This window comes from Ictalurus punctatus, chromosome 27 (assembly GCF_001660625.3).
Source record: "Ictalurus punctatus breed USDA103 chromosome 27, Coco_2.0, whole genome shotgun sequence".
NCBI classification, from domain to species: domain Eukaryota; kingdom Metazoa; phylum Chordata; class Actinopteri; order Siluriformes; family Ictaluridae; genus Ictalurus; species Ictalurus punctatus.
In genome coordinates, this window is record NC_030442.2 from 7,600,985 (window position 1) to 7,627,139 (window position 26,155).

Genomic DNA, 26,155 nt, shown 5'->3' on the forward strand with positions numbered 1-26,155 from the left:
GGCTCCAGCTATGGCTCCAGCTATGGCTCCAGCTATGGCTCCAGCTATGGCTCCAGCTATGGCTCCAGCTATGGCTCCAGCTATGGCTCCAGCTATGGCTCTTAGTTCCACAAAATGCTTAGAAGTAATAAAGAAGTCAAATGCAGAGAATTGCAAATATCAGAGACTAAGTGATAGGAAGAGTATTCAGTTATTTTTACCCAATATTCTTAAAGTAAAGATATTTTTTATATTATAGAGCCTTATTAATACAGCCTTTTACCGAGCAGCACTGAATGTGTGGGTTTTTCCCACAGAGATTTTTTATCAAATCCTTCACAACCATATCTAGTATATCTTAGCACTCAGTTACTTTGAGTAGCACTACTCACTGAGTACCAAAACTTTATCAAAGACAAATTGAGTAATTTATTGTACTTTGTCAACTTTTAGATAGATTAGATTTTAGTTCAAACATGGTTGATTAGCCAAGATCTTTTTGGGTAATATATTGGTAATGGTAAAGTCTATTCCTTCCAAAATCTTTGTATACTTGCTTTAATCACCATAGTTAATACATATCACATTATTTTATTATTTCACATTAATACATATCACACATGAAATTATATTATAAAGTAACAGGTGTAATCTGTATTTACACTTTTAGGTCATCTTTGTGGTTAATCAGTTGAAAACGTTCAATACATGGTTTAATGAAGTGACAATGTTCTCAGTGTTTTGACAGAGAACTGAATGTGGTTTGAGTGGTTTGAGAATGTGGTTTGAGATTCTTACAGAGTGAAAAAAAAAGATTTTATGCAGTAGACTTCCAGCATAAAACTACAGAAGCAAATGTAGGACTGCAAAAAATATCTCTGCTGATCGACATGATACATGTGCTGCCAGATTGAGTTTCCACCAACTGACCAGAAACAGAGACAGGTTATAAGAGGAACAGACAGACACAACTAAACTAATTAAGCTAACTGTCTTGGACAAAATATTTGTACTAAGTCAGTAATGCTACACAAACTAGTCAGCTAGTCTTTTAACTAGTCTCTTAAAAATACTATGTAGAGTAAAATTATTTTAATACTCTTTCCTTCAGATCCTTCAAAGTATCGGTTATTTTTTACTCATCTGAATTTTACTTCTATATACATTACATCTATGCACGCCCCCCCTTATCTGTGCCTGGTAAACATATTGTCCCCCTGGAGGGCTGCATGTGAGAACTTTAGTCTGAAATTACTCTAATACACTGCAGGATGTTCAACATTTTATCATTTAACCTTGTAGTGGAAGGTTGCACAAACACTCCTATCTGACCCATTTACTTATCCCCCTGTTTGTGGCATTTCCAAACCAGTCCCCTGATTTTTGCCTAAATAGGCCACATGTCATGGGGACTGTGGATGGAAGTCACAATATAGTTGGTCTGGTTCTCGATACTATGTCTGCAGTCCTGCTGGTGTCTTTCCCAGAGCTCATGTGCCCTCTGGAGCTCTATGTCCTTGAAATGATCAAATATGCTAACAGACCGAGTACAATTTAGCCAGTGATAGAAATCTCTTTCACAGGTAGCGAATTTATCATAGTTTTGAAATCAAATGATCTCCACAAAACCTCAGGATGGCTGCTCTAGTGCAGCTCCTGTTGCTCCACATTGGTTCAACCAACACCTTCAACATGTTTCAATGAATTATCAGCACAAGCTGCAGCTAAATTATAGAACCAAAATCCTGTATACGCTTTCAGGTTAAGTGTATAAACATTTCCTACAAATACCCAAGGTGGCAACCAAAAAATGTTTAATCCTTTAATTTAAACCAAACCTTTTATTAAACCTTTGGTTCTTTTATTTGTCTTTGTGTAATTTGTACTTTTTGTACTAGAGTAAATAATTCACCTCATTCACAATCATTACATTGAAAACCTTTTCACTCTGAACAATCATCTGTCACGACTGTCACTAACAGGTTAGATGAATCAACAGTTTGGGCAAGAGAAAAATCAGACCTTGCCTCACTGATTTTTGTAACATGTATAAAATATGTTGTGTATTTTTCTTATGACCACTGGTGGGGCTGTTGCACTCGGCTCCACAAAATTCCAACATTTGTTACCAGCAAATATTAATATTAGCATCCAAAAAATCTGATGTGGATGCCAAAAATGAAACCTTATATTGATGACTTTTTACATTTGAAAAGGGCTTAGACCTGTTAGCTCATTCATACCAGCAGTGCCTGCTGTATGCCATTTATAAATTGTTATAGCAGAAACCTGCAATTCACAAATGAACCCTATAACAAAGCCCAATTGGAGATTATCACTCTGATTTCTCAAATGAGGTTCCAGATGAGTTTTCTGTTGATGTTTAGCTCAATCGTGGAATTTGCACCATAAAAAATACATCTTAGTTCAATGAATGTAGAGCAATCTTTATTTTTTATATCCATCCATCTTCTGTACCGCTTATTCTTCACAGGGTCGCGTGGAGCCTGGAGCCTTTCCCAGAGGACTCTGGGCACGAGGTAGGGGACACCCTGGACAGGGTGCCAACTCATCACAGAACACAATTGCACACAGACTCACACACACTATGGACAATTTTGGAGATGCCAATCAGCCTTCAGCTCATGTCTTTGGACTGGGGGAGGAAACTGGAGTACTCAGAGGAAATTCCCAAAGCACCTGGAGAACATGCAAACCACACACACAGGGGAGAGGTGGGAATCAAACCCCAAACCCTGGAGGTGCGAGGCAAACAAGCAAACCACTAAGCCACCGTGCTCACAGTGTAGACATATAATAACTGTAACATTATATTTTTTCAATATCATTCAGCATTATTTCATATGAGTCCTGAATAAATTCAGTAGCAGCATAGATCAATCATTTTTGTTGAAGCTGTCAATCAGGTATGAGCAGTGTTTCTCTACAGCAAGAAACCTCACCTCTCATACTAGAATGTTTGTAAGTATTAATTAAATCTTTCTTTATTGGTTTCCTCTAAACAATACACCTGTGTGTGTATGTGTGTGTGTGTGTGAGTGTGTGTGCGCGTGCATGTGCTTGTGTGTGCGTGTGTGTGTAAAGAAGTGCCTCAGGCCACTTGTTTTTTGACAGTTTGATTGAATCTTCTACTTCACCCATGAGGCCACAAGCCCCCTGGTCATACACACACAAACATCATCAACAATGAGATGGGGGAAAACAGGGAAGCCAGCTCAGCACCATGACACGTTTTTGAGTCTGTACGCTATGAAGATGATAATAAAAGCTAAAAGACAAAAGAAAGTGGGTGGAAAAAGTCCCTTAATTCAGTTTACACTTACCTTTAGTCCAAGAATAAACTTAGACATGAATCCAAGGAACCAATCCAAAGGTTATGTCACATGCTGATTTCATATTCAGGTTAAAATATGCTGACAATAGTTTAGTCCAAGACTGGACTTAATTAGCATCCAAGACCAGCCCAGAGTAGCAGTGAACATGTAGCTTACAATCATGTAGCTTAAACATGTAGCCTTAGTGTTCCTTAATGAACTTATTTGGTTTCTATGTGAAAATAATTGACTCCTGATAAAGTAATGAAGGTGCGTTAGCTTTGATCACCATGTTGAATTATTATGCTCTTACATCCTCTACAGTGTGTGTGAGTGTGTAGTAAAATGTGCCTCAAGATATTTTACGTTTTCCAATTTCTGGCAAAGTCACATGGTTCAGCAGCAGTAAAATCATGGCCATTGTCTTTTTTTATTTTTGTTTTTAAGGAAACCAAGCACCTTTTTCTAAATATTGTAGGAGTTAAGAAGTGGCTTACATACACTTTCCATGAGACCACTGCTTTGCATACAGTCAAATTGATGACAGCTGAAAAGACGTGATACTGTCTTTATCAGCTAAATGCTGCTGAAGGCTGGACACCTCAACCTTGTGCACCTCTCTGTTTGATCAAATTTAACAACTGTGATTACTGTGTTGAGATTGATCAATAGCCTGAGCTTGTTGGGGTGGCACATTTACAGAATTAAAGGCAGAAACTCCATAGTACACACCTTAGCTATACCTGTTTTAATCCTGACTGGGATAACCTAAATACTTGCACTTCCAAAAAACAGGTTATGCTCAAGTCTACTCCTTGCTTCAGTGGATTCTCTAGACCTGTACCTAAGAACTGTTGTTATAAAAATAAAGAATGTCCTGTTTATCCGAGGACTTCTATTCACAATCATTATTTCAACACACTTACTGTTTGATTATGATATACAGTAGAAGGTAAATTATTTGTAATCCCACTATTCAGTCTGGTTCCTCTCAAGGTTTCTCCTCATGTCACCATTAGCCTATATTTAGCCTGTATTATATTGGCTTACATTGGCCACCCTTGGCCTATATTATGTTTGCCTTCATTGGCCACCATTGGCAAACAATGGCCACCATTGGCCTATATTATATTTGCGTACATTGGTCACCCTTGGCCTATATTACATTTGCCTACATTAGCCACCATTGGCCTTTATTATATTGGCCTCCATTGGCCTATATTATACTGGCCTACATTGGCCACCATTGGCCTATATTTTATTGGCCTACATTGACCACCATTGGCCTGTATATATATACAGGGGCAGTGGTCGTTTAGCAGTTAAGGCTCTGGGTTACTGATCGGAAGGCGGGTGTTCAAGTCCAGCACTGCCAAGCTGCCATTGTTGGGCCCTTGAGCAAGGTCCTTAACCCTCTCTGCTCCAGGGGCACTGTATCGTGGCTGACCCTGTGCTCTGACCCCAGCTTCCTGACATGCTGGGGTATGCGAAGGAAAGAATTTCACTGTGCTGTAATGTATATGTGACCAATAAAGACTCTTTATCATTATCATTATATTGGCCACCACTGGCCTGTTTTATATTGACCTATATTATATTGGCTTACATTGGCCCTTTGTTGCTGGTGTATAATCATCATATTTATAAATATCATGTTTATTTACGTATGGAATATGTGTAATGTAATGTCTAATAGTCAATAATGGAGGTTTTCCTTTCCAGAACACACAGTAACAGTGTAAATATAATCACTGTGATATCAGAGTAAAAACTATAATGCAATACTTAGATAAAATAAAATATTTAGAAAAAAAATGGAACTACAACTAGGCAGTGTTTATTTATCTAAAACTAGATGTTTGTCGTCTGGCTAGCTACATGCTAACACTCGACAGCCTAATTTGAATTACGTTCTTCTATCCCTCGCATTTTTATTGGCGCTTGCTAAGGAACGGATTATTCCACTGCGTACAGGAATAGGGGGGATAACCTGTCACATTAACATATTTAAAAGCACGACGATGTAAAATAATCCGTAACATGTTAATTCAATATCATTTTTACGAGGTAATTATACGTCATTATTTAGAAACAATACTGCCGTGTTAACTTGGCTGTCATGTCATGGTTAGTGACGATAGGCGGAAGCCATTTTAAGATGCACATTGGTGCAGCCAGCACGTGTCCCCAAGCTCGAGCCGAACGCGCTCGGATAAGAGGCGCGCGGGGGAAGTCGGAGCTGCTGACGTCAGACGAGTTAGATTATTTTGAACTGGGGGGTTAAAGATGGCGGAGGTGGAGACCAGGCAGAAGCTTCAGAATAATTCCTGGCTAAACCGTAAAGGTAAACTGTCGCAATGAAGATGAAATGCGGACAAATAAATAGCTGTTTTTAAATATAACGCGAGCAGGTGTTATTTATGTTTGTAGGCGGGCGTGAAAAATTCGTTCGTCATCGTTTTGCACTGGGGACTGACTGACTGCTTGATGACACCTGCTAATGCTAATATAACGCTAGCGTCAAGCTCATGCTAACGACCCTGACTAGTTTAGGCCAGTGCTTCCCAGGTGTCCTACTTGATTACACCATAAACTGCACTTTTCCTGTTTACACACTCGTTTTAGCGTAATGGAGAATATGTTTGAGTCGGAGAAAGCAAACTCGGGGTTTTGCTGTGTTGTTAGATAGCGGGCAGGATTCTGTATTAATTGACCGACTATGCTGGAGAACTGTTAAACTTGTTACCTTTTAATGCCGGTGTAAGTTTTACTGTTTTTTTCTCTTTATATCAGACTAGTGAGAGTCACACTGAGACCCCACATCAGTCCGGGGAAGGTTTCTGCACCGAGCAGCAGGAGGCTTTGACTTTGAGCATCTCATGTTTACACTGAACCCTGCCCCTATAGCCGCCTCACTAGTCTAACTCACCGGTGGTGTCACTCTGTTAGTGAAACACTGCTTTCACAGGCTGCTGTTAGGAAATCACTGGATGTGAATCACGGCCTTATTTGTGTAAGGACACGATGTTGATGATTTTAATGTCTCTTCCACCTGTCTTTGATTTAATCTTTATCAGGTGGAGGTGAGCAGAGATGATGTACAGGTCATGTTTACTCAGGTTTGTGTCTGACTCCTGATGGAGTCTGTAATGAAACCTGGTTAAAGCTTAAACTCTTGGTGGTGTTTATTGAGGGGGGAAAACTGTACATTTTACAATTTTTACAGCAGTGTATGTAACCCCAAAGTTCACTGTGCTTTATCTGACAGTTTAATTAGCAGATTATATGATCATCATCATTTATTTATGGTTATTGTTTTCGTATGGCAAGTTGAGGTAACGTTTGTTATGAATTATTTGTTTTAAACCTTTTGTTGTATTTTTTTTGTTTTTACAAGCACATGAGGGTGTGTGTTGTGCATTTCCTGTGGCTTTTTTCTTGTAACAGTTACTGGTTAATGTTTTGTCTTTAGCTTATCTTTTTAGCACTTTGTGGTTTTAACGAGTTTATCCTGACAGCTCAAACCCACATGCCTCACTCAGCCCGACTGACTGTAACACTGTATTAGCATGCTCGCTCGCATTTTATTCTTAACTCAAGAATAAAAACATGAATTTATCCCGTCTCAGCCCTTTGAAATGTGTTGTATCTGTGCTGTGGTCTTTGGACAGAGGTGTCATTGCAGAGGATCTGTATGGAAAGGACTTGCAGGAGTGCATACTGCAGGCTTTACATTTTATTTTTGGGTTGAGAAGGCAAAAGGGTTTGTTGGTAGATGGTTGTTAGCTTGGGCTTGTTGAGAACTTCTTGAGTTAGGTGTTGATTAGTTTTCTATAGCAGCAGCTCTGATGGTAGCTCTGGCTGTAGTTCATATTAGGTTTATTGTTGGTTTATATTAATGCACTTGTACTAATTTGTTATTGTTTAGGTAGTAAGGGGGGTGTGTGTGTGTACGCATTTTATCCACCTGTATTTATCCAGCCTCTCACCCAGTGTTCCCGGGACAGACTCCGAATCAACACTGACCAGGATAAGACAGTTACTGAAGATCAAGTTTATTATAATTAATTGATTTTAGATTTGTATTTATGCTTTTTGATTACAAGTTCATTGGAATACTCAAAGTGATGGAAAATACATGACTGAGCTGTTTCTTGGGTTTGTAGTAAATATTAGGAAGCATCACTGTTGCACTGTGTAGAACAAGTGTTTTAGAGAAGTTTGGTCATTGATCTTTAGTGTAAATAACAAATCACAGCTAATAACTGAACACAACCCTTTTTTTTTTTTTTTTTTTAAAGTTTATAAATACTCATGGTTAAAATTAACCCAGTGGAGCTGGATCTTGTTCAGACTGGCAACGCTGAAAACGTTGCAGATTATAGCTGAGCAGAAGGCCAAGAGAAATGCTCAGACAACACTTTGCTTTCCTTTCTGTTGTGGTTTGAGAACTGGAACCAGGCTTTTGACTTTTTCAGAGACGTGCTTTACTTCCTCATATCCGAGCCTGCATTCTTGCCTTGGTTCAATCGGTCCATCTGTCGGCTCACTGTGGCCTTTAGACATGCTAATATGTGACCTACTTGGATCAGATGTGTTGAGCTGTAACTTGGACTTTACACTGTAAGCAGGACTTGAGTCTTGCCTCACTAGAGTATGGTCTATAGTCACTGGGAGTGGAGTATGATGTACAGAGGTAATGTACACAGGACTGCACTAATGGAAAATAATAAACAAACCGAGACCTATTTTGGTGAACACTTTGCAGAGCAATAAATAGAATAAACAAATACAATAAACCTGTAACCGCAGGAAGAGGATCAAATGGACATCATAGATGGACATCATAGTTGTACAATGCTGTGCAAGTGGTTAAAACCTCTGGAAGTGATGTTGGTTTATTTAAAAAAAAATGTAAAGTGTTTGTAGCTAGCTTCTTGAGCCTGAATGACAACATTGCCACAATTATCACCATGCAAACATAACAGCAAAACTCAGGGCACAGCTAAATGTATTATCCTTTGGTTTTGTTAAATAATCTAATGCTCATACTTTTCTGTAAACAGTCTGGCCACATAGGGGTGGGTAGGGGCGTGTGTGTGTCCTTATGTGAAATCTCTCTCTCTCTCTCTCTCTCTCTCTCTCTCTCTCTCTCTCACGCACTCTCATGGACTGACAGACGGACACAGCTGTCGTCATCAGAATGAGCAGCTCTCTAGAATTGCATTAGCCTGTGGAGTTTCTAATAACATTTCCTCACTTGTGGTTATCGAGAATGGCTTTTTAGTTGGTAGCTGTTGCCGTTGCATTTGTTTTCACATCAAATCTGCTGGACTAGTTTAATCCTATATGGTCAGCATGATGTTTTTAGAGGTGATCTCTGTAATAAATATTTGCCTGTTTCCTCTGTGACAACTCTCACTTCCAGATGGATGAGTTTCCAGTAAGTTTCAATTCTTACAAGCTTTGAGATTTGTGTATCACGTTATCAGGTCATGAATTTATCAAACGCTGCAAGTTGCTTAGTGTCCCATGTTAAAATGAAGTGAGGTCCAATACCTGTCGCCATCACTTTAACAGTTCTTCTATCAACTTTTATTCTGTGGTCATGTCTCAACCACTTTCTGTCCCCCAAAGTAGTCCGTTAAAATACTTACTATAATGTTCAGAGGCAGAAACTGATCCACTGTAATGAAACTCATCTTTGGACGACTACAAATTTCCAGAGAACAAGTTCTTTTTCCCCCTTTTAATGTTTGCAGTACACAGCAATATGATCACATTATTCAGTGCGTTTACATGGACAACAATAATCCGATATTAACCCGATTAAGACAGTACTCTGATTAAGAAAGTACCATGTAAACAGCAATTTTTAATTACCTTAATCTGATTTAAGGTCATACTCGGAGTAAACACGAATCGAATTAAGACACGTGGAGTATTCCTGTTTTAGTCGCATTATCGAGGTGTATTACAGACATGTAAACACTTTAATCACACTAACGTCGTGTGAGTTTTCACCGCATTTTGCGACAGGACACACAGCAGTGCTCAACCGTTTTACGGCAAAAAAGAGAGCATGGCTGTGTCCCAAACCGTGTACTTGCCTACTATAGGCCTGTAGTAGGAGAAATGCATGTATCTTGACTACTATATAGACGGTAAGTACGCGGTTTGACGGTAAGTCAAGCAGTTGTCTATTTGCATGTACAGCACGACAAATAATTAACTGCACTTGAAGCGTTCGTAAATTTATTTATTTATTTATTTATTTATTTATTTATTTATTTATTTTTTTTTTTTTAATAAAACCACCCAAAACTGTATACGTTAACATAAGGAAGACGAACTGTATGTTGAAATTCTGGAGGGAATGTCAGACGGCGTGGCGCGGTGACGTAATGACGTGTGTTGTTAATCAAACTATGTTCTATAACATGTAAAACGGGTACATGACTGGCGTATTCTAAAAGCGACTCATGTAAACACCTTAATCACAATATTATCTTACTCCGAGTAAGGTCAATAATTAGATTACTGCTGTCCATGTAAACGTAGTCACTGTTACATGAATTTATTTATAATAAACTTCAGTCTTAACATTGCATCATATACGACTCTACGAAGTATGAGACGTTAGACCGGCTGTAGCAGTTACTTAAATGTCTGTTTTTATTTTCCTGCAAACATTCTCCTTTGGTTTACTTTTTTCTTTCTGACAATTTCCCAGTGTAACGCTCTGTAGGTGATGCAAATCAAGCCCATTTTAAAAGGCCTGTAAAACATCCGTCATTCACTTATCACGGTAGAGCTTCAGAAAGCTCCTGGATCACATGGAAGTATTTCCTTTTCCATGGAATGCCTCTGAAAGGCTTTCTCTGGAATTGTGATGGCTGGTTGAATATCAATATCTTTAATCAGAAATCTGTCTGTGAAATCTAGACTGAACATCATTTAAGCTGGTCAAAAACACCTGTATGGAGGTGGTCAGAGAAACTGCTGATCTTGAAGTAAAAGTAGGAATGGAAGTCCATCTGTTCCTCATGTTATGTCATTGATTAATGCCGTGTGAGTAGGATTTTTATCGGTTAAATGTATAAAAATGGTGGTAAACACCAGCCTAAGGGATTTAAGTGCCAAAAAAAGTGTGCCCCCCCCTTTTTTTGGGGGGGGACGAGACCCACCCTATAACCCTACTCTACATTTGTGCCAGCAGCAGTGCGCCCACTTCTTAAGCATCATGTAAAAATCATGAAGAGGAAAACGTTCTTGTAGTGGACAGTGATGCAGTGCATTGATGCATTGTATAGACTTTATTTTTAGCGGAAACGCATCGGGTTTCTTGTCTAATTGGTAGTTTTGCACCAGCAGTAAAACCATGGCAGTTTGCAGAAAAGTAAAAATACGACTGTCCACTAGTGACCAGTATAGAGTGAGATGAAAAATCACTGTGGATGTCAACATGGGGTTAGTGCTCAAACACAGCTGTTAGTCACAAGGGCATATCCTCACTCACTCTCTTGCGTCTCCCCAACTCACTGAGGTTCTCCAAAACCACCCATAAATATACCCCTTTTTATTTTTTTATTTACTTTTTAAACCTATATGAAAACATAAGGTTAATCTGTCTCTGTGGCAGGATGTTCAACACCGAAATAGTCTTGAGCTCGTCCAGCAATCTCGAAAATATTACTTGTATTTTTTTTTCCTGTGCATATTTATTTATTTTTTCAGCATGCAGCCAATATCCTACACAGAGCATGCCCCGAGAGCACAAACCCAACGTTCAGCGGTCAGTGGAACATACATTTACATTGATTTTATGTAGGAAATCGAAGACATGTGGGTGTTTTGAATACTGTACACCAAATACGTTTCACAAAACCTAAAATAGCTCCTTGTTACAAAACATTTTTAAAAGTCACTATATTTGGAGCCAAATTTTCCAGATTAGCAACACTGACTCCTCTCACACAGCTGCTCGAGCACTTGCACTGTCCCGCCGCTCTACCCTGCTTTTCCTTTTTTCACTCCCTTGCTGTTTGGTTCTACTCAGTTGCGTCAGCAAACAGTCTAAATAATACAGGAGGCTTCACTTCACCGGCACGGTGCACTACAGCAGCTTATCTTCAAGTCTTATTACTCCATACCAACTCTAATCATTTTAGCTGTAGTTATATTACATAAGCATGAGGTGACATTGGATTTTCGTCTAATAATTGCTTTATCACTTTGTACCATAGGGTGATGTGATGATGGCTAAAACTGGGTTTTTTTTTTTTTTTTATTTTATTTATTTTTTTTTTTTTTGGTCAATATTAATCACATTCATCATGATTATCCAGCCAACTAGGAACATCATTTCAGCAGTCTTTCCTTTCTGTGCATGAACACACATGCTGAAATGCAACAGTGATGATGAGCAAAAATTGTTTTTAATTGAACGCATCATTACAAGGTGGGGTGGAAGTGTTGTAATGTTTAAAATAACCCCCCCCCTCCCCCTTCAGTATTGAAATCAGCTTCATCACTAGAATAAAACTGCTCCTAACTCAACACAGTTGGACTCTTGATAAATGTCTTTATGATGTGTAACTAAGCACTTGTGCTACAGTAAAATTAAATACTCAATTCTGGATGCTCAGGTGTTGATTAGTTTTCTATAATAGCATGGCTCAGACAAGGTTTATATTAACCTGCTTGTTCCAACACTATCGTTTCTTTAGTAAAAAACGTTTTTACAGGGATTCGTATGGTGGACGCTTCACATGAATGGATTTTTAAAAAATTTGGAAAAAAAAAAAAAAAAAAAGTTGGCATGGTGATGTTTTCTGTGGGAGGATGTTTGTGTGGTGTTTGGTTTTTTTTTTTTTTTTTTTTTTTTCCTCTTTTTTTAGCAGGAGCCTCCATTTCAGTGCTTTCTAACCATCAAGAGGTAAAGCTACCAAGTTTACGTTTTCTGACACTGGAAAGTAATTTCTTCGTCACACGAAAAACCTAACTTTTTTTTTTTATTTAAAAAAAATTTTTTTTTAGTCTAGTTATTGGTCTGTCTATTTATTATGTCATTTCTTTTAATTAACTATCATTATAGCTATCAGATTTCTATGGTTGGGGGGGGGCATGGTGGTTTAGTGCTTAGCACATTTTGACCTTGCACCTCCAGGGTGTGTGTGTGTGTGTGTGTGTGTTTGTTTGTTTATTTATTTATTTATTTATTTATTTTATTTCTTAATTAAAACATATGCATGAGGAACATGATTAGCCCCAACCGCAAACTTAAAAACCAATATCTGTTATTACGTGAGTTGATAATTGTGGTTAAGCGCTCCAGTCAATTGTTTAATTTAGAAAGCTAAAACTCTTGACAGTTAAAGCAGGGTTAATTGTTAAGTCCTGATTATATGATTGTAAGCTGTGAAAATTACATGGTCGCTTTCAGTTTAAGCCAATAATGTTTCATGTAGCACTACTTTTGGTAAAGTGTGCTGCCAGAAGATGTCATTTGAAGCAATTTATCCTAGCAGGCTCAGAGTCCTTGCTCAGGGTGGAGATGGTGAGAGCAGCAGACATTAACACGGAGAGGGAGATGGTGGATGAGTGTGCATTGTGTGGTGAGTTGCTTGCTTGGACAATACCCAACGTGTGTGTGTGTGTGTGTGTGTGTGTGTGTGTGTGTGTGTGTGTGTGTGTGTGTGTGTGTGTGTGTGTGTGTTCGTGTTCCCATCTGTTGCATCAACATAAAGCTATTGCAGAGAGGGGTGTAGGGCCGGCAGTGTGATGATATGGAGAGGCTTATAGTTTGCTTTCTTGGAAAATAAAATTGTCATTAAATGTCACTTTTGCTACTCTGATCTTTTTAAATACATGCATGACAATTTGTAATAGACATTCTTGAGCGCAGAGACCGCTTTCAATAGCTGGATTCTATATAAAGGGTCCTGGGATCAGTTGTCATAGCAAACAGAAATCTATAAATTGTAGCACAATGGAAACCTTAGTTGTGGCTATAACTTGCAACTGAAATTTTGCTTATACATTAGCTGTGACTCTGCCTGTGAAAATGCCTGATGCATAAGCAACTCATTTCTCTAAAAAGAGGGAATTTAGAGGCTTATGCTCTACTATATATTATTGTTTGGGGAAACACTGTAAGCAGTGCAGTAGTCTTTTTATTACATGGTGCACATATTAAAGTGCAGTCAATTTGGCTTGGTGTGTGTGGGGTGTTTTTTTTTTTTTTTTTTTTTTTTTTTTTTTGTATTCCCTGCAGATAGGCAAGGAGAATATTTGAATTATAAATGAAATGTTAGCAGACTCCATGGTAAGTGCTAGTTATCAGGGGACTGTTTTCTAACCGTGTGATATGGCGGTTAGGTGTTGGTTTAGAAGAAGACGAGTGTCGTAAGATGAGCGGAGACGAGACGGAGGAGCTGCTGGAGGAAGAGGAGGTGGCCGGTCCTGTTCAGATTGTGGTGGCAGATGAAGATGAGCACCAGTTTTCTCTCGATGAGCAGGCGCTGGAGCGCATCCTGCTGCAGGAGCACATCCGTGATCTCAACGTGGTGGTTGTGTCGGTCGCTGGAGCCTTCCGCAAGGGCAAGTCCTTCCTGCTGGATTTCATGCTCCGGTATATGTACCAGCAGGTGAGCGATGGAATATTCCGTGCACTGGTATACCAGTCTAGTGGGAAGTGTGAACATGCATATCTTAAGCACCTTTTCAAATAGTCAGGAAATCTTGATGGTCGAAGTCAAACTCGCTGCTGTCCAAGTCTCCCTTGGAGTTTGGAAAAGCTGTGTGCATTAACTTGGAACTGACCTGTAATAAAGCAGCTGAAACTTTCCAGCATGTACAGGTGCATCTAAAAATAAATAAATAAATAAAATTAGAATGTCGTGGAAATTATTGAATTTTTATGTGATTAATTCAAAAAGTGGAACTTTCATATCTTTTAGGTTTTTTACATATAAAGTGAAATATTTCAAGTGGTTTATTTTATTTTTTTTAAATCTTGATTAGTGTTTACAGCTCATGGAAATCAAAAATCCAGTATCTCAAAATATTAGAATAAAGAATTTTATAATAGTCAGGAGGTGTGTTGGAAAGGGTGCATCTTTTTCTGCTGTCTAGTATTTACTAATCTGGAAAATTGTTGCACAAAAAATGCATTTCAGTGGGTTTGAAGGCTAAATTAGAGGTTTATAAAAATTGATGACTGACTGTAAACTGTAAAAAGAAAACTAGTTATTGTTTGTACTCAACAGTCCTTCGCTACTGCTGTGTGTAGCAGGATGATGAAAAAGAAAGCACCAAGTACACTCTTCATTTAAACGAGTTTAACTGAATTTGACTCTCAGGAACGTTCCAAAATGCATCAGTTTTCATAGTTGGAACGATGTTTCTCTATTTTAATTTGTAAAATAGATGAATAAAACAAAAGATCTTGAGTTTCACTTGTGACTCCTAGTTTGGAAAGATGTGGTTTATCAGTGGTTCTCAAACTTTCAGTGTGAGGACCCCCCCTTGTGTAGTCGACCCTTTTGTGGCCCCACATTTTTGTAATTTCTTTTTTTTTTTTTTTTTTTCCTTCACATTAGGCTCTTCTGTATAACATTCTCAGCTAAGAGACTGTGTCCTCCATCTAAAAACGTATCCAGTATTGAACTAGTCTTAGGTTTTATCAGCCTGTGGCTAACAGAACTGTACACTAGTATATCAACAAATGTCTGTTTGGTGTGTCTTAGTGTGCTGTGTAATTTAATTTATTAATCTCATTTTTATGTACATCTATAGTTCAAGGGTTGATAATCCTGGCTTACATACAGGTAAATTAATTTTTTTTAAAAATTGGAAACAGTTCATTTCACACCAACAACATGGATGCAGAAAATGATCGTATTGCTTTACTTTGCATTTTGTCCAGAAATTATCTAGTGCTTCTTAATGTATTGAGAAACGGCAAGTCACAAAACAATCGAGAACTTCAACAAAAGGCCAGACCATTAAACCATTGCGAGAATCTATTAGTAACTCTGGCTTGAAGTTTAATACTTTTAAAGCTGATTTTACCTTTGCAGTGCCTGGCCTCTGATCTGCTTATCCTGTAACACTTTAGGTTACTTTTAGATTTACCTTGGTATTTATATATTTTAGATTTGATTGTTTAATGAGTGCCTTGTAGTTACCGGTATACTTCTAAACACCAACAGTAAAATGGGGGGGACGCAATTTAAACTGTTAACGTCAGAATTATTGGCACCCTAGATAAATCTTAGTTTTTATCTTATAATAGGAGTTCCTGTTCTGACAGTTGGAGACTTGCTTACCTGTCTGCTGTTAATATTAAAAAACTTACATTTGTGAGAGAGAATTTTAAAATGAATGCAAACAAATTATCCACAATAAAGAGCTTGTTGATTGTATGTTACATTAGAGATAGAGGTGAAGGACTTGTGTATTCTGACCAGTCCTGAATGCTTGTGTATTTTATTATTTGATTGAACCTTCCTGCAATACTTTCTACCCAAGCTGATTCTGTTCCTCAAAGTATAAACAAATTATTAATCTAAACCACTATGACCCTGACCAACATCTAAATGTATCATGCGGAACCTTTTACACTCCCATGTAATTTCTTTTCTTTGTCACATGAGCTTCGCGCATGACCGCCTGCTTTTACCCCATCCAACTTTTTTTTTTTCTGTTCCCTCGGAATCCCATACCTGATGCACACCTTTAGCTATAGATATAACACCAACTTTTATGCAGAGCCAGTCTGATCATCTGTGGGTACGATGTAGGGCTGCAACAACCAATCGATAACTAAAATAACGGACCGTGAATTTCATTATGGATTAATTGTGTCCTTGACGTCACCATGCAAAACCCCTGTCAGTGACGTCACTTCACAATGGTGAAACACGCATTTCTATGAATAAAACCCGTCTGAAAAACCACGGAGGTCACTGCTGTGGGAAAAGTGCAGGATCCAGGCCGTCCAAAACATGAGCATTTTTATATTAAGTGCTTCAGACAAACTCGTAAGTGTATTAACGTGGCTTGTCGTGTCGGATCCTGTGACAGTTGCGCTGTTTAATGTGTTCCAGACACGTTTTTGCGTTTATATCCTTATCTGTAAATGTTAAATTCACACCAGAATTTCCGTTTTACATAAAAGTCTCGTCCTGACAGCAAGTGAGTCTCCATTAAACTTCACTGAATGAGCGTCAGTCTACTAATGTGTGTCAAACGGCGCGCAATAGAAAGGAAGCACAATAGCACAGACTAAAATATTCATTTTGATCAAATGTTTGATGCGATATATAGGAAAAGGTCATTGAGAGCTCTAACTGTAATGGGGTTATAACATGATTGTATATACATGTCATACATTTACAGAATAAAGTAACACTTCTTACATGTTACTGTGTTCAAATGAGTGAATGTGTTACTGCAGAACATTCAACCTCCTACCAGTTAGCACTGAATTTGTGCTTTTTGTTTTTCTTTATCACTTTTATTGTGACTTTAACCTCTGCATTAAAGCCGATTATGTTTCCAAAATATAAATATATATATATTTTAAAATCCTTTTGTACAATGTATAGCATAGCCCACATGGATGCATTTTAATACCTTCTTCATAGCCTTCCATTTGCACAATGTTTGAAGGACAACATGAGGCACAATGTGAAATAAAATGTCTTTTTGAAAGAAAATACAGAAAATAAAAATTGGCCTTTTAATCAAAATAATCGAAGAAATCGACAAATTAATCGATTATCCAAATAGTCGTTAGTTGCAGCCCTAGTACTATGCGAGAGCTTTTTAAATTTGTTGGAAATCATTCCTTTTCAGTTACTGCACTTTTGCTGTAATCCCTGTGTCATGCTGTTGCAGAAATCATCCACATGGCTTGGGGGAAACGATGAACCACTGACAGGCTTCACCTGGCGGGGGGGCTGTGAGAGGGAGACCACAGGAATCCTGGCCTGGAGCGAAGTGTTTGTGGTTGAGAAACCAGACAGGACCAAGGTAGCACTTGATACATTACTCCAAACCCTGTACATCCCAAAGAATGCACTCATGGGCTAAACTTGTATCTGTATTCATCAAGCCTCTCCAAATAGAAAACTGTATCCGAGTTGCCAAACAAGAAATGCTCATGTGGCTAGGTACATGAATGGAAATTTGTTTCTTGCTAAATATGACTGGCAGGTTTTAAATTTCAGTAGCTCCTCTTCTATTGTTGATGAGCCTAACCATGACCTTCATGATAATAGTATTATTATGGTTACACTTGCTCACAGTCCTACTGATATCTGATGCCAAATCCTTTTCCGTGGCAATACTTGGCATTGTTGGCTTACAGTTGGGTTTTCTAAATATTAGGTCTCTGATTACAACTGTTTGCCCTTGATTTGTTCAGGAACGATGACTTTGGTTTTCTCACTTTAGCAGAATCATGATTTACATAAACAGCAGGGAGCATGTTTGTGTTCACATTCTGTAGGAATATTGATAAAGGTCTAGTTAAACTGTGTGTGGATTTAGAAGCAGTTATTGGGCTAATGTAGTCTGGGACAGCACGATGCGCTAGACGTAAACCATGCAGAGCTTTAAATGTCATGAGCAAGACTTGATAGGCTGCCAGTGTAGCTTGAATAAGACTGTGCTTTACTGTGGTGGTTAAGATTTTTGTTTTCCACCCTCCATCCTCACTCACACTGATGGTATATTTCCTTCAGGATACTGATTTGTTCAGTGCACCAACAGATGAATTTACTAATGTTTTTTTTCTTTTTTTTCTTTCATGTAGCCAATGCTGCACTGTAGATCTTGATGTATGCTTCATGGCCAAAAATATGTGGACACCTGACAATCAGACCCTTATGTGGGCCTTACCTGAATTGTTGTCACAATGTTTGAAGCACATAATTGTGTAGAATGTCTTCGTATACCGTAACATTACAATTTCTCTTCACTGGAAGTAAGAGGCCTAAACCTGTTCCAGCATGACAATGCTCCTGTGCACAAAGCGAGCTCCATAAAGACATGGTTTGCCAAGTGTGGAGTGGAAGAACTTGAGTGTCCTGCACAGAGCCCTGACCCTCAACCCCACTGTACACCTTTGGGATGAATTGGAACACAGACCGTACCCTTGCACCCCTCACTCGGCATCAGTATCTGACTTCACAAACGCGGTTGAATGAGCAGAAATTCCTACAGGCTCACTCCAAAAAAACTAGTGGAAGGCAATCCCAGAAGAGTGGAGGTTATTATAAAAGCAGAGGCGGGGCTAAATCTGGAATGGGATGTTTAGAAAGCACACATGGGTGTAATTGGTCAGTTGTCTGCACACTTTTTGGCCATGTAATGTATTTAACCCCTCCATCATTGGAATTGGTCACATGCTACACTTAGGCCTTGCAGGGAGATTGCTTGCTAGTCTTGCAGTTTGATCTATGTTTGCTGCAGTGGTGAGTGGTATAAGTACTTATGTAAGCAGGATCTAATGCCAGAAAATGTTCACGTCTGAAATTCAAAATGATCCTTTTTGAACGCTTCGGACTTATTTCTTGCCCTCAGAGGCTTGATGAAATATGGACCCTGCGCTTGGCACAATCCTCATACATCTTGTCTAGTGTCCGAGTTTGTCACTATGAATTGCAGTCTGTGTGTAACCCTTTTAATGCTAGTAATATTCTTGTGACCGCTGTACTGACTGAACTGGTATTAGGCAAAGCAGACAGCAATAAGATGGCTTCAGCAACACTGCATGCAGAGTGATTATGATTAACCCCTTTATTTTAGCATAGGGTCCATAGCTTAGCGTTTTTATTTCAAATTAGACCCAGATGGTGAAAATTTTATTTATTTTTCCTGTTCATTTTGAGTGAGGTATACCCTTTTTGCAGCTTGATATAACATGTAACACAAATGAAAATGTACATGTATAAAAGTACTGTGTGGCTCTGAGAGAAGGTGGTTAGGGTTTGGAATTAGATTCAACACCCCTGCCATTGGTAGGAGGTTTGTTTTCAGGATGGGATCAACAGATCTCAGCATACTGGTGTCTCTTTTCATGCCTACTCAGTCATGGCCATGTGTTTCTCTGCAGGTGGCTGTGCTTCTCATAGACACACAGGGAGCCTTCGACAGCCAGTCCACCATCAAAGACTGCGCCACCCTCTTCGCCCTCAGTACCATGACCAGCTCTGTTCAGGTCTACTTTTTCATCTGCTTTTAAAGTGAACAGAATATCCTGTCCTTTTCTGGACTATAGTATGCCCTTTTTACTGTATAATGGCGTATGTGTTGAAATACTTTTCTTAATCTGCTTTTTAAACACAAATATAAATGTTTAAACTTTATTGAATAGTATCTCAAATGTAAACCTACATTCACCACCACCCCCCGCCCCCCATTAATGGCGTGAATTGTTTGTTGTACCTACGTTTAAAATCAACCAGTCATGTCACATGGTTGCATCCAATCTTTAACAAGTGTCCATCTTTGGATGTTTTGCTAAATTATAATACCCTGTTGCAGTCAATTGTTCGAATACGAGAGACCTTAGATTCATCCTGTTTAATCCTGTTTGTTGTTTTCGTGGTTCCTCCTATAGGTTTACAATTTATCTCAGAATGTGCAAGAGGATGATCTTCAACATCTGCAGGTAAGACCTGCTTGTAATATTTTAGAGGAGATGACCGAAGAACAAATATAGAAATTGAAAAATTCCTATGTGCTGCTTAGATCTTACTTATGATGTACAGTAGTGTATTTATCCATCACTGCTTTTTCCACTTGTAGCTTTTCACAGAGTATGGAAGACTTGCTATGGAGGAAATTTACCTAAAACCATTCCAGGTATGTTGTACTGTATAAAGTCTACCTAGAACTTTTTAATACTTCCTGACTTTTATTTAATATAATGGGGCTTTTCTAGACTTTAACATTTTCTGTGGATTCCAGTCTCTAATGTTTCTCATAAGAGACTGGAGTTACCCTTACGAACATGCATATGGCCTGGAAGGAGGAAATACGTTTCTAGAGAAAAGGATGCAAGTAAGTGGAGCTTCTGTGCCCTACTTGTTAATAAACATGAAGCAGCAATTAGTGTTTATAATCTTTGATGCATAAGCTCTGGAGAGAGGGTGAGGGAGAGGGGACACCCTGTTCTTCACAGAAGGAATATATGGTAGCAGAGCAATACGTCTACTCCAGCTGCTGCCCCATGTATGGTTTTTGCATGTGTATTGTGAGTTGGAACTAAATTTCACCATTAATGACCACTTGATTTCTTATTTCTCAGTGATCATTCAATTGTGCTATCAGAGGTGTCCCTTATGCTCCATAGGTGTCTTTGAGTTTTGACAGAATAATTAGTTCAATATAAACATTCCTGAGTCAAACACAAAATCCAAATGATCAGATATTTCATTTGTTATAAGAGATTTATGCATAATGGAAAAATTGACCTGAACTGATTGATTTTCTTTAACATGCTCCTAGGTAAAGCAGACCCAACATGAGGAGCTTCAGAATGTCCGGAAGCACATCCACTCCTGTTTCTCTAATATCAGCTGCTTCCTGCTTCCTCACCCTGGCCTTAAAGTGGCCACAAACCCCCATTTTGATGGCAGATTGAGAGGTAGGAGTCATCTGCCCTCTAGAGGCTGGATAGCGGTAGTGCCTGTTGAAAGTAAAGAAACTATGGTGCTGCATTTTCCCTTTGCTTTTCTAAATGAACTTCCTATAGCTGCTGTAGTATTAAGAACATGTACTGCTTGAGCTGCGTTGTTGCTTGTTTGATAAATGCACTTAGGATGGGATTAAGTTTGGAAGGATGAACTTTGAAGTGTGTAAATGTGTCCTCCTCCATCTTCCCGCACAGACATTGATCCTGACTTTAAAAAGGAGCTAGTGAGTCTCATCCCACTGCTGTTGGCCCCAGAGAACTTGGTGGAGAAAGAAATCAGTGGTTCCAAAGTGACATGTAGAGATCTTGTACAGTATTTCAAAGTAAGAGTTGTAGTTTTTGTTTTCTTCTTCAGAATGCACTTTATGTATGATGTATGTTAAATAAATCTGAGTTGGCTTTGTCTCTGTGTCCTAACACTGTTCTCTGGCTCCAGGCCTACATGAAAATATATCAAGGAGAGGAGCTACCACATCCAAAGTCCATGTTACAGGTAGAGTTCAGTTCAGCACAGAAGACAAACTCTCATCTGTCATTTACATTAATATAATCATAAATGAGTAGGATGGGTGGTTTTTTTTTTTTTTTTTTTTTTTTTTTTTTTGTTTTTTTTTTTTTTTTTTTTTTAAATATAAAAATGAATTTGACTTTTTATTTATTGTTTAGGCAACAGCTGAAGCTAACAATCTAGCAGCAGTTGCAGGAGCAAAGGACACTTACATCAAGAGCATGGAACAGGTAAATGAACAGCCTCAACTGAACTGCTGATCAGCAGACAAGTTCGTCGTTTCGAGTATTGCAATGCAAAATACCGTCAGGAAGAATTTTTCTAGGTGTATGGTGATATTACCGTTTTAACATTCATTATGAGCTCAAACTCTTCTTTAAAAACTAGGTGGTAGCACCAGATGTAGTAGCTTACAGAGCACATAGTAAATCTAGGTAGGCTCAGGAAATATACTAAATTAAATGATTTTCTCATCTCTGAGATTTAAATTGGTAAGTGTGACACACTTGTGCATCTAAAGAGGATGTCCTACAGCAGTAGGAGCGCTGGCACGAATTTATTTTAATGATTTAAGACACAATCTATTGTCAAACAATCTTCCCATATTAATAATGCTGCTGTGAAATATATTTGACTCGAAGAAGATTAAAATAACATCTTACAATTTCTTATAATACAGCATATTGATATTGCAGTGGTTTGATTTGTTGTCATTACAAAATAAATGTATTAATGTAATTGGTCTATATTGTCTTGTGAAGCCTGTATTGGGATCTATATCGTATCTCGTGGCAACTGATCAGATGAAACCTAACAATTTTTATCCACCTTAGCAGTACAATTAAAGACTAAAACCTTGCATAATGTGTGTTAGTTGTGCTCTTCCGTCAGCTTCTGACCACAGCAGTGATGCTGACTGGGTATTTTGGTTGGTGAACACTTTATCATCCTATCAGTGATGCGCAGGTGTTTTAAAATCCCAGCAGTAACATGTTACTGCCGTGTCCTAGGGTTTTTGTGGTATGATGGTGAAACACAGGAGCGCTGATTTGTGATCGGTAGGGGCACTTGTTAGACAAGTGGGAAACTGACTTTGTTTTTAGTTTTTGTTCTTTTAAAAGAAAATGTATTTATTTGTAGTAGTATTTTAGATGCTCAGCTTGACTGTTTTGGACCTGCTGTGTTTGGAACTGCAGGTGTGTGGAGGAGACAAGCCCTACATCGCCCCAGCTGACTTGGAGCGCAGCCATGAGGAGCTGAAGCAGAACTCCATAAAGCAGTTCTGCACCATCAAGAAGATGGGAGGTGAGGAGTTCTGTCGCCGCTACCAGGAGCAGCTGGAGGCTGAGATGGACGAGGCTTATGCCAACTTCGTCAAGCACAATGACGGAAAGAACATTTTCTATGCAGCACGCACACCGGCCACACTCTTTGCCCTCATGTTTGCCATGTATGTGGTATCGCTAGTGACGGGCTTTGTGGGCATAAACTCTGTGGCAACGCTGTGCAATCTGATCATGGGCGTGGCTCTGGTGTCTCTGTGCACCTGGGCGTATGTCAAATACTCAGGGGAGTTCCGTGAGGTGGGCAGTGTCATCGACCAGGTGGCAGAAACACTTTGGGAGCAGGTGGGTTATTCTCAACCTGTAAATTCTCTCTGTTTCAGCTCCTCTTCTCTTTCTGTGTTATTCTGCTTTCCTTTGTCCTCTTTTGGCCCTGAAATCGAATTCTGCATTCACACTAGAAGGAAACATCATTCCACAGTTTGCATTGTAGTTTTATTTACACTAGTCTAAATGCTTTGGCCACCATTTCTTATCAGAACCTCAGTGACCTGGGAAGTGTGTGCCTACAGTGCAGGCTATGACCCCAAGGGTGGCATCAGCAAGTTGTTCTAAAATAAATGCAGTGTAATATGCCCCATTTGTCTCCTCATGCTTTTCACATTTCCTCTTTATTTATTTCTTTTTTCTCCCTAATGTCTTCATAAAGCCACCACATGTAGGAGTGCTGATTTAGACTAATTTCTCCTCTTATTATGATCTGTGGAAAGCTGATCTGAGAGGACATGTTTATTTCCTCTGTTTCTGCCTCCGGACTCTCATAAACGTCATACAGCTCAACCATTCTAAAGTTACCACTTGTATTTTTATATCCAGAAAAGAATGGGCTTTTTTTAAAAAAAAAAAAAGAAAAAAAAACCCCTCACAAACCTAGCTTCCAATAGCAGAGGTGTTTCATGCCTATCCGATATGTATGGAGATTTGGAAACTTTATTTTGCTGATCTTTGATGCACTTCTTTTTCTTTTCTTTCCTCTTGCTAATTTCTTCACTTTTCTTTTCACTCTGCTGAACAGAGGACTCCAAGAAAGGTGAGATGTCTACTGGTAGTGCTTGCTTCTTGTGCTTAGCCTTGTTTTACCATTCACCCTCATCTCTGTGCCCCTAACTAATGCATGCTCCTTCTTTCAGGTGTTTTGCAAGCTTTTTGAGGTTGTCCGGAACAAAGTGACACTGAGCACGCTCCTGCCTGCTCAGCGAAACAGACTGCCCTCAAACAACAATGTGAAGAAGAAAAACTAGTCGCTACATTCTCTTTCATAAACTCCTTTTTAGGACTTGCTCAGCCCCGATGAGAGCGTGGCCTCGGCTGCACCGGGTTGGGTTTAAGAACAAACGGCTATGTGTACTCTGTTCCGTACCTTTTGTAGAATGCAGGATGGCACTTTCATCATTGAGATGTCCTTCCTTTCATCATGCTGACATGGAGGACTGAACTCATTTTCTTTTTTTCTTTACATTTGTTAATGCATCATCAAATGCTTCTTGTATGCTGTTGGTTTTGACGGTCATATTTGTGTGTGATATTCTATCATTCCCCCAGCCTACATTCCACTTCTGACCTTTCCATTCCTTATTGTTCTTCGTATCATTCCCATGTCCCGCATTCCTTCCCATTGTCTCTTGTCTTTTGTTTTTCTCTGCTCAGGTGTTGCAGCCTTTCTGTGATTCAGTTTATTTTAGGCTGAACTCCATCCAAGCTTGCTTAAGTCGCTATAAGTTACAAACAAACTGACGCACCAATTATAGAGCCAAAGTTTACGCCATTCTTCGCACTCACACTGCAGTGTGTATGATTGTCTTTGAGCACTTGAGACATTGGCATTAGTAGCTTTGCTACTAGTGGAATACATTGGCATTGGCCTTGTAGTTCAGGAAAGGGTGCCCTCGTCAACCTTGCTAATGAGGTGGATAGTGAACGTGCCGTCCTACTCTCCCCAGTGGTAAAAAGGCACATTTTATACTGTAATTTACTTTTCCACTGAATAACACAAGGCACTTAATGGTTACTCATATTCATAATGTGATGAAGGAACCTAAAGGATTCAGGCTCTATATATAGATTTTTAATCGCACATTTCTTTGTTTTTGTCAATCTTGTTGGTTAAATAAATACAACGCTGCATTTTATTCAAGATGTATGACATGTCTTATGTTTCACAGTATTATAAAGCGTGTGAGATCAAATCAGAGAGGAAAAGGATGAACTGTACCAATGGTGGTAGCAAAGTGAAATTACTGTACACAGTTGCTTCTTTAGGCCTATGTGCTGTCTCCCTGCTGTATAATAAAACAAAGATGCTTTGATAAATCCATCCATAAGGATGACGGCTGATATGTACGCTATCCTGTACAGTTCTGATTTTTTTTTTTTTTAAACTTGTCACAAATAGGGCATGTGTATGGAAAATATATGTACAATTAAAATTTTCTATACCTTTTTTGTAGCTGGAACAGCATCGGTTTTGTGGTAGGCCGATGTACGGTTAATTTAAAGGAATGCTTTCTTGATGTGTAAATGTCCGAAGGATTAATTATATTTTTCCTTTTATTTATATATTAATAATTTGCCTTGAGCATCACAGTTCCACTCTTGCTGACCAAGCACTGGAATGTTTATGATCTTTCACTTCTCTTCAGTTTTTAGGGTTTTTTTTTTCCCTTTAATTTATTTTTCAATACAATATTAAAATGAACCACTGTATATCCAAATGTTGCCAGTTCATCTCATGACTGCACTTGTACTGAAATGTTCAACATGCATAAAATACAAAATCTCATCACACTGAGAAGGATACATGCAAATACCTGTTTTTGTGCTGCTTTCTGAATGGGTTTTGATCATAGTACAGATGTTCCTGAGCTATAGTATCTTACACTACATATTCCACCACCACTTGAGCTTTTCCACACTGTTTAGTTATAACCTGGCAGTGAAAGTGACTTAATTAGGTATTTGATTTACATAGTATTTAATATATTTTGGATTTAACTGGTTTTATTTTTTAAAAAAATACTTAAAGAAAATAAAAAATAAAGCAGTCATTTGATTGCACAGGTGTTCACCCTGTTTGGTCCATACTGCACCAACCACCTTTGGCTGCACTTACAGCTGAACGTCTGCTGAGAGATGTTCCTTTCAGCTTTTCTCATATGGATCCTGAGGTTTCTGCTCATTCTTCCAGGCAGCATATGTCCAGTGCTGTCACTCTCAATCATGTTGAGGTCTGGGGTTTGATTTGGCCAATCTAACACATTGAGGTTCTTTTGTTTTGAACCAC

The 26,155-nt window shown here is 38.7% G+C and overlaps 1 protein-coding gene across 4 annotated transcripts; it reads left to right on the forward strand.

Moving 5' to 3' along the window:
- Positions 1 to 5,572: 5,572 nt before the first annotated feature.
- On the forward strand, positions 5,573 to 25,679 carry LOC108259381 (atlastin-2). 4 transcript variants are annotated; one of them, XM_017458834.3, is made up of 15 exons: positions 5,576 to 5,658; positions 12,845 to 12,931; positions 13,695 to 13,963; positions 17,220 to 17,354; positions 19,441 to 19,545; positions 19,948 to 19,998; positions 20,136 to 20,192; positions 20,298 to 20,390; positions 20,838 to 20,976; positions 21,220 to 21,347; positions 21,461 to 21,517; positions 21,691 to 21,762; positions 22,729 to 23,160; positions 23,891 to 23,905; positions 24,006 to 25,679. In XM_017458834.3, exons 1-15 carry the CDS (start codon positions 5,601 to 5,603, stop codon positions 24,114 to 24,116), a joined length of 1,809 nt encoding a protein of 602 aa, XP_017314323.1. In that variant the 5' UTR covers positions 5,576 to 5,600; the 3' UTR covers positions 24,117 to 25,679. The 4 variants fall into 4 exon arrangements, with proteins under 4 accessions (XP_017314325.1, XP_017314323.1, XP_017314324.1 ...); XM_017458836.3 differs by lacking the exon at positions 12,845 to 12,931 and having other exon boundaries at positions 5,573 to 5,658; XM_017458835.3 differs by lacking the exon at positions 23,891 to 23,905.
- Positions 25,680 to 26,155: the final 476 nt, after the last annotated feature.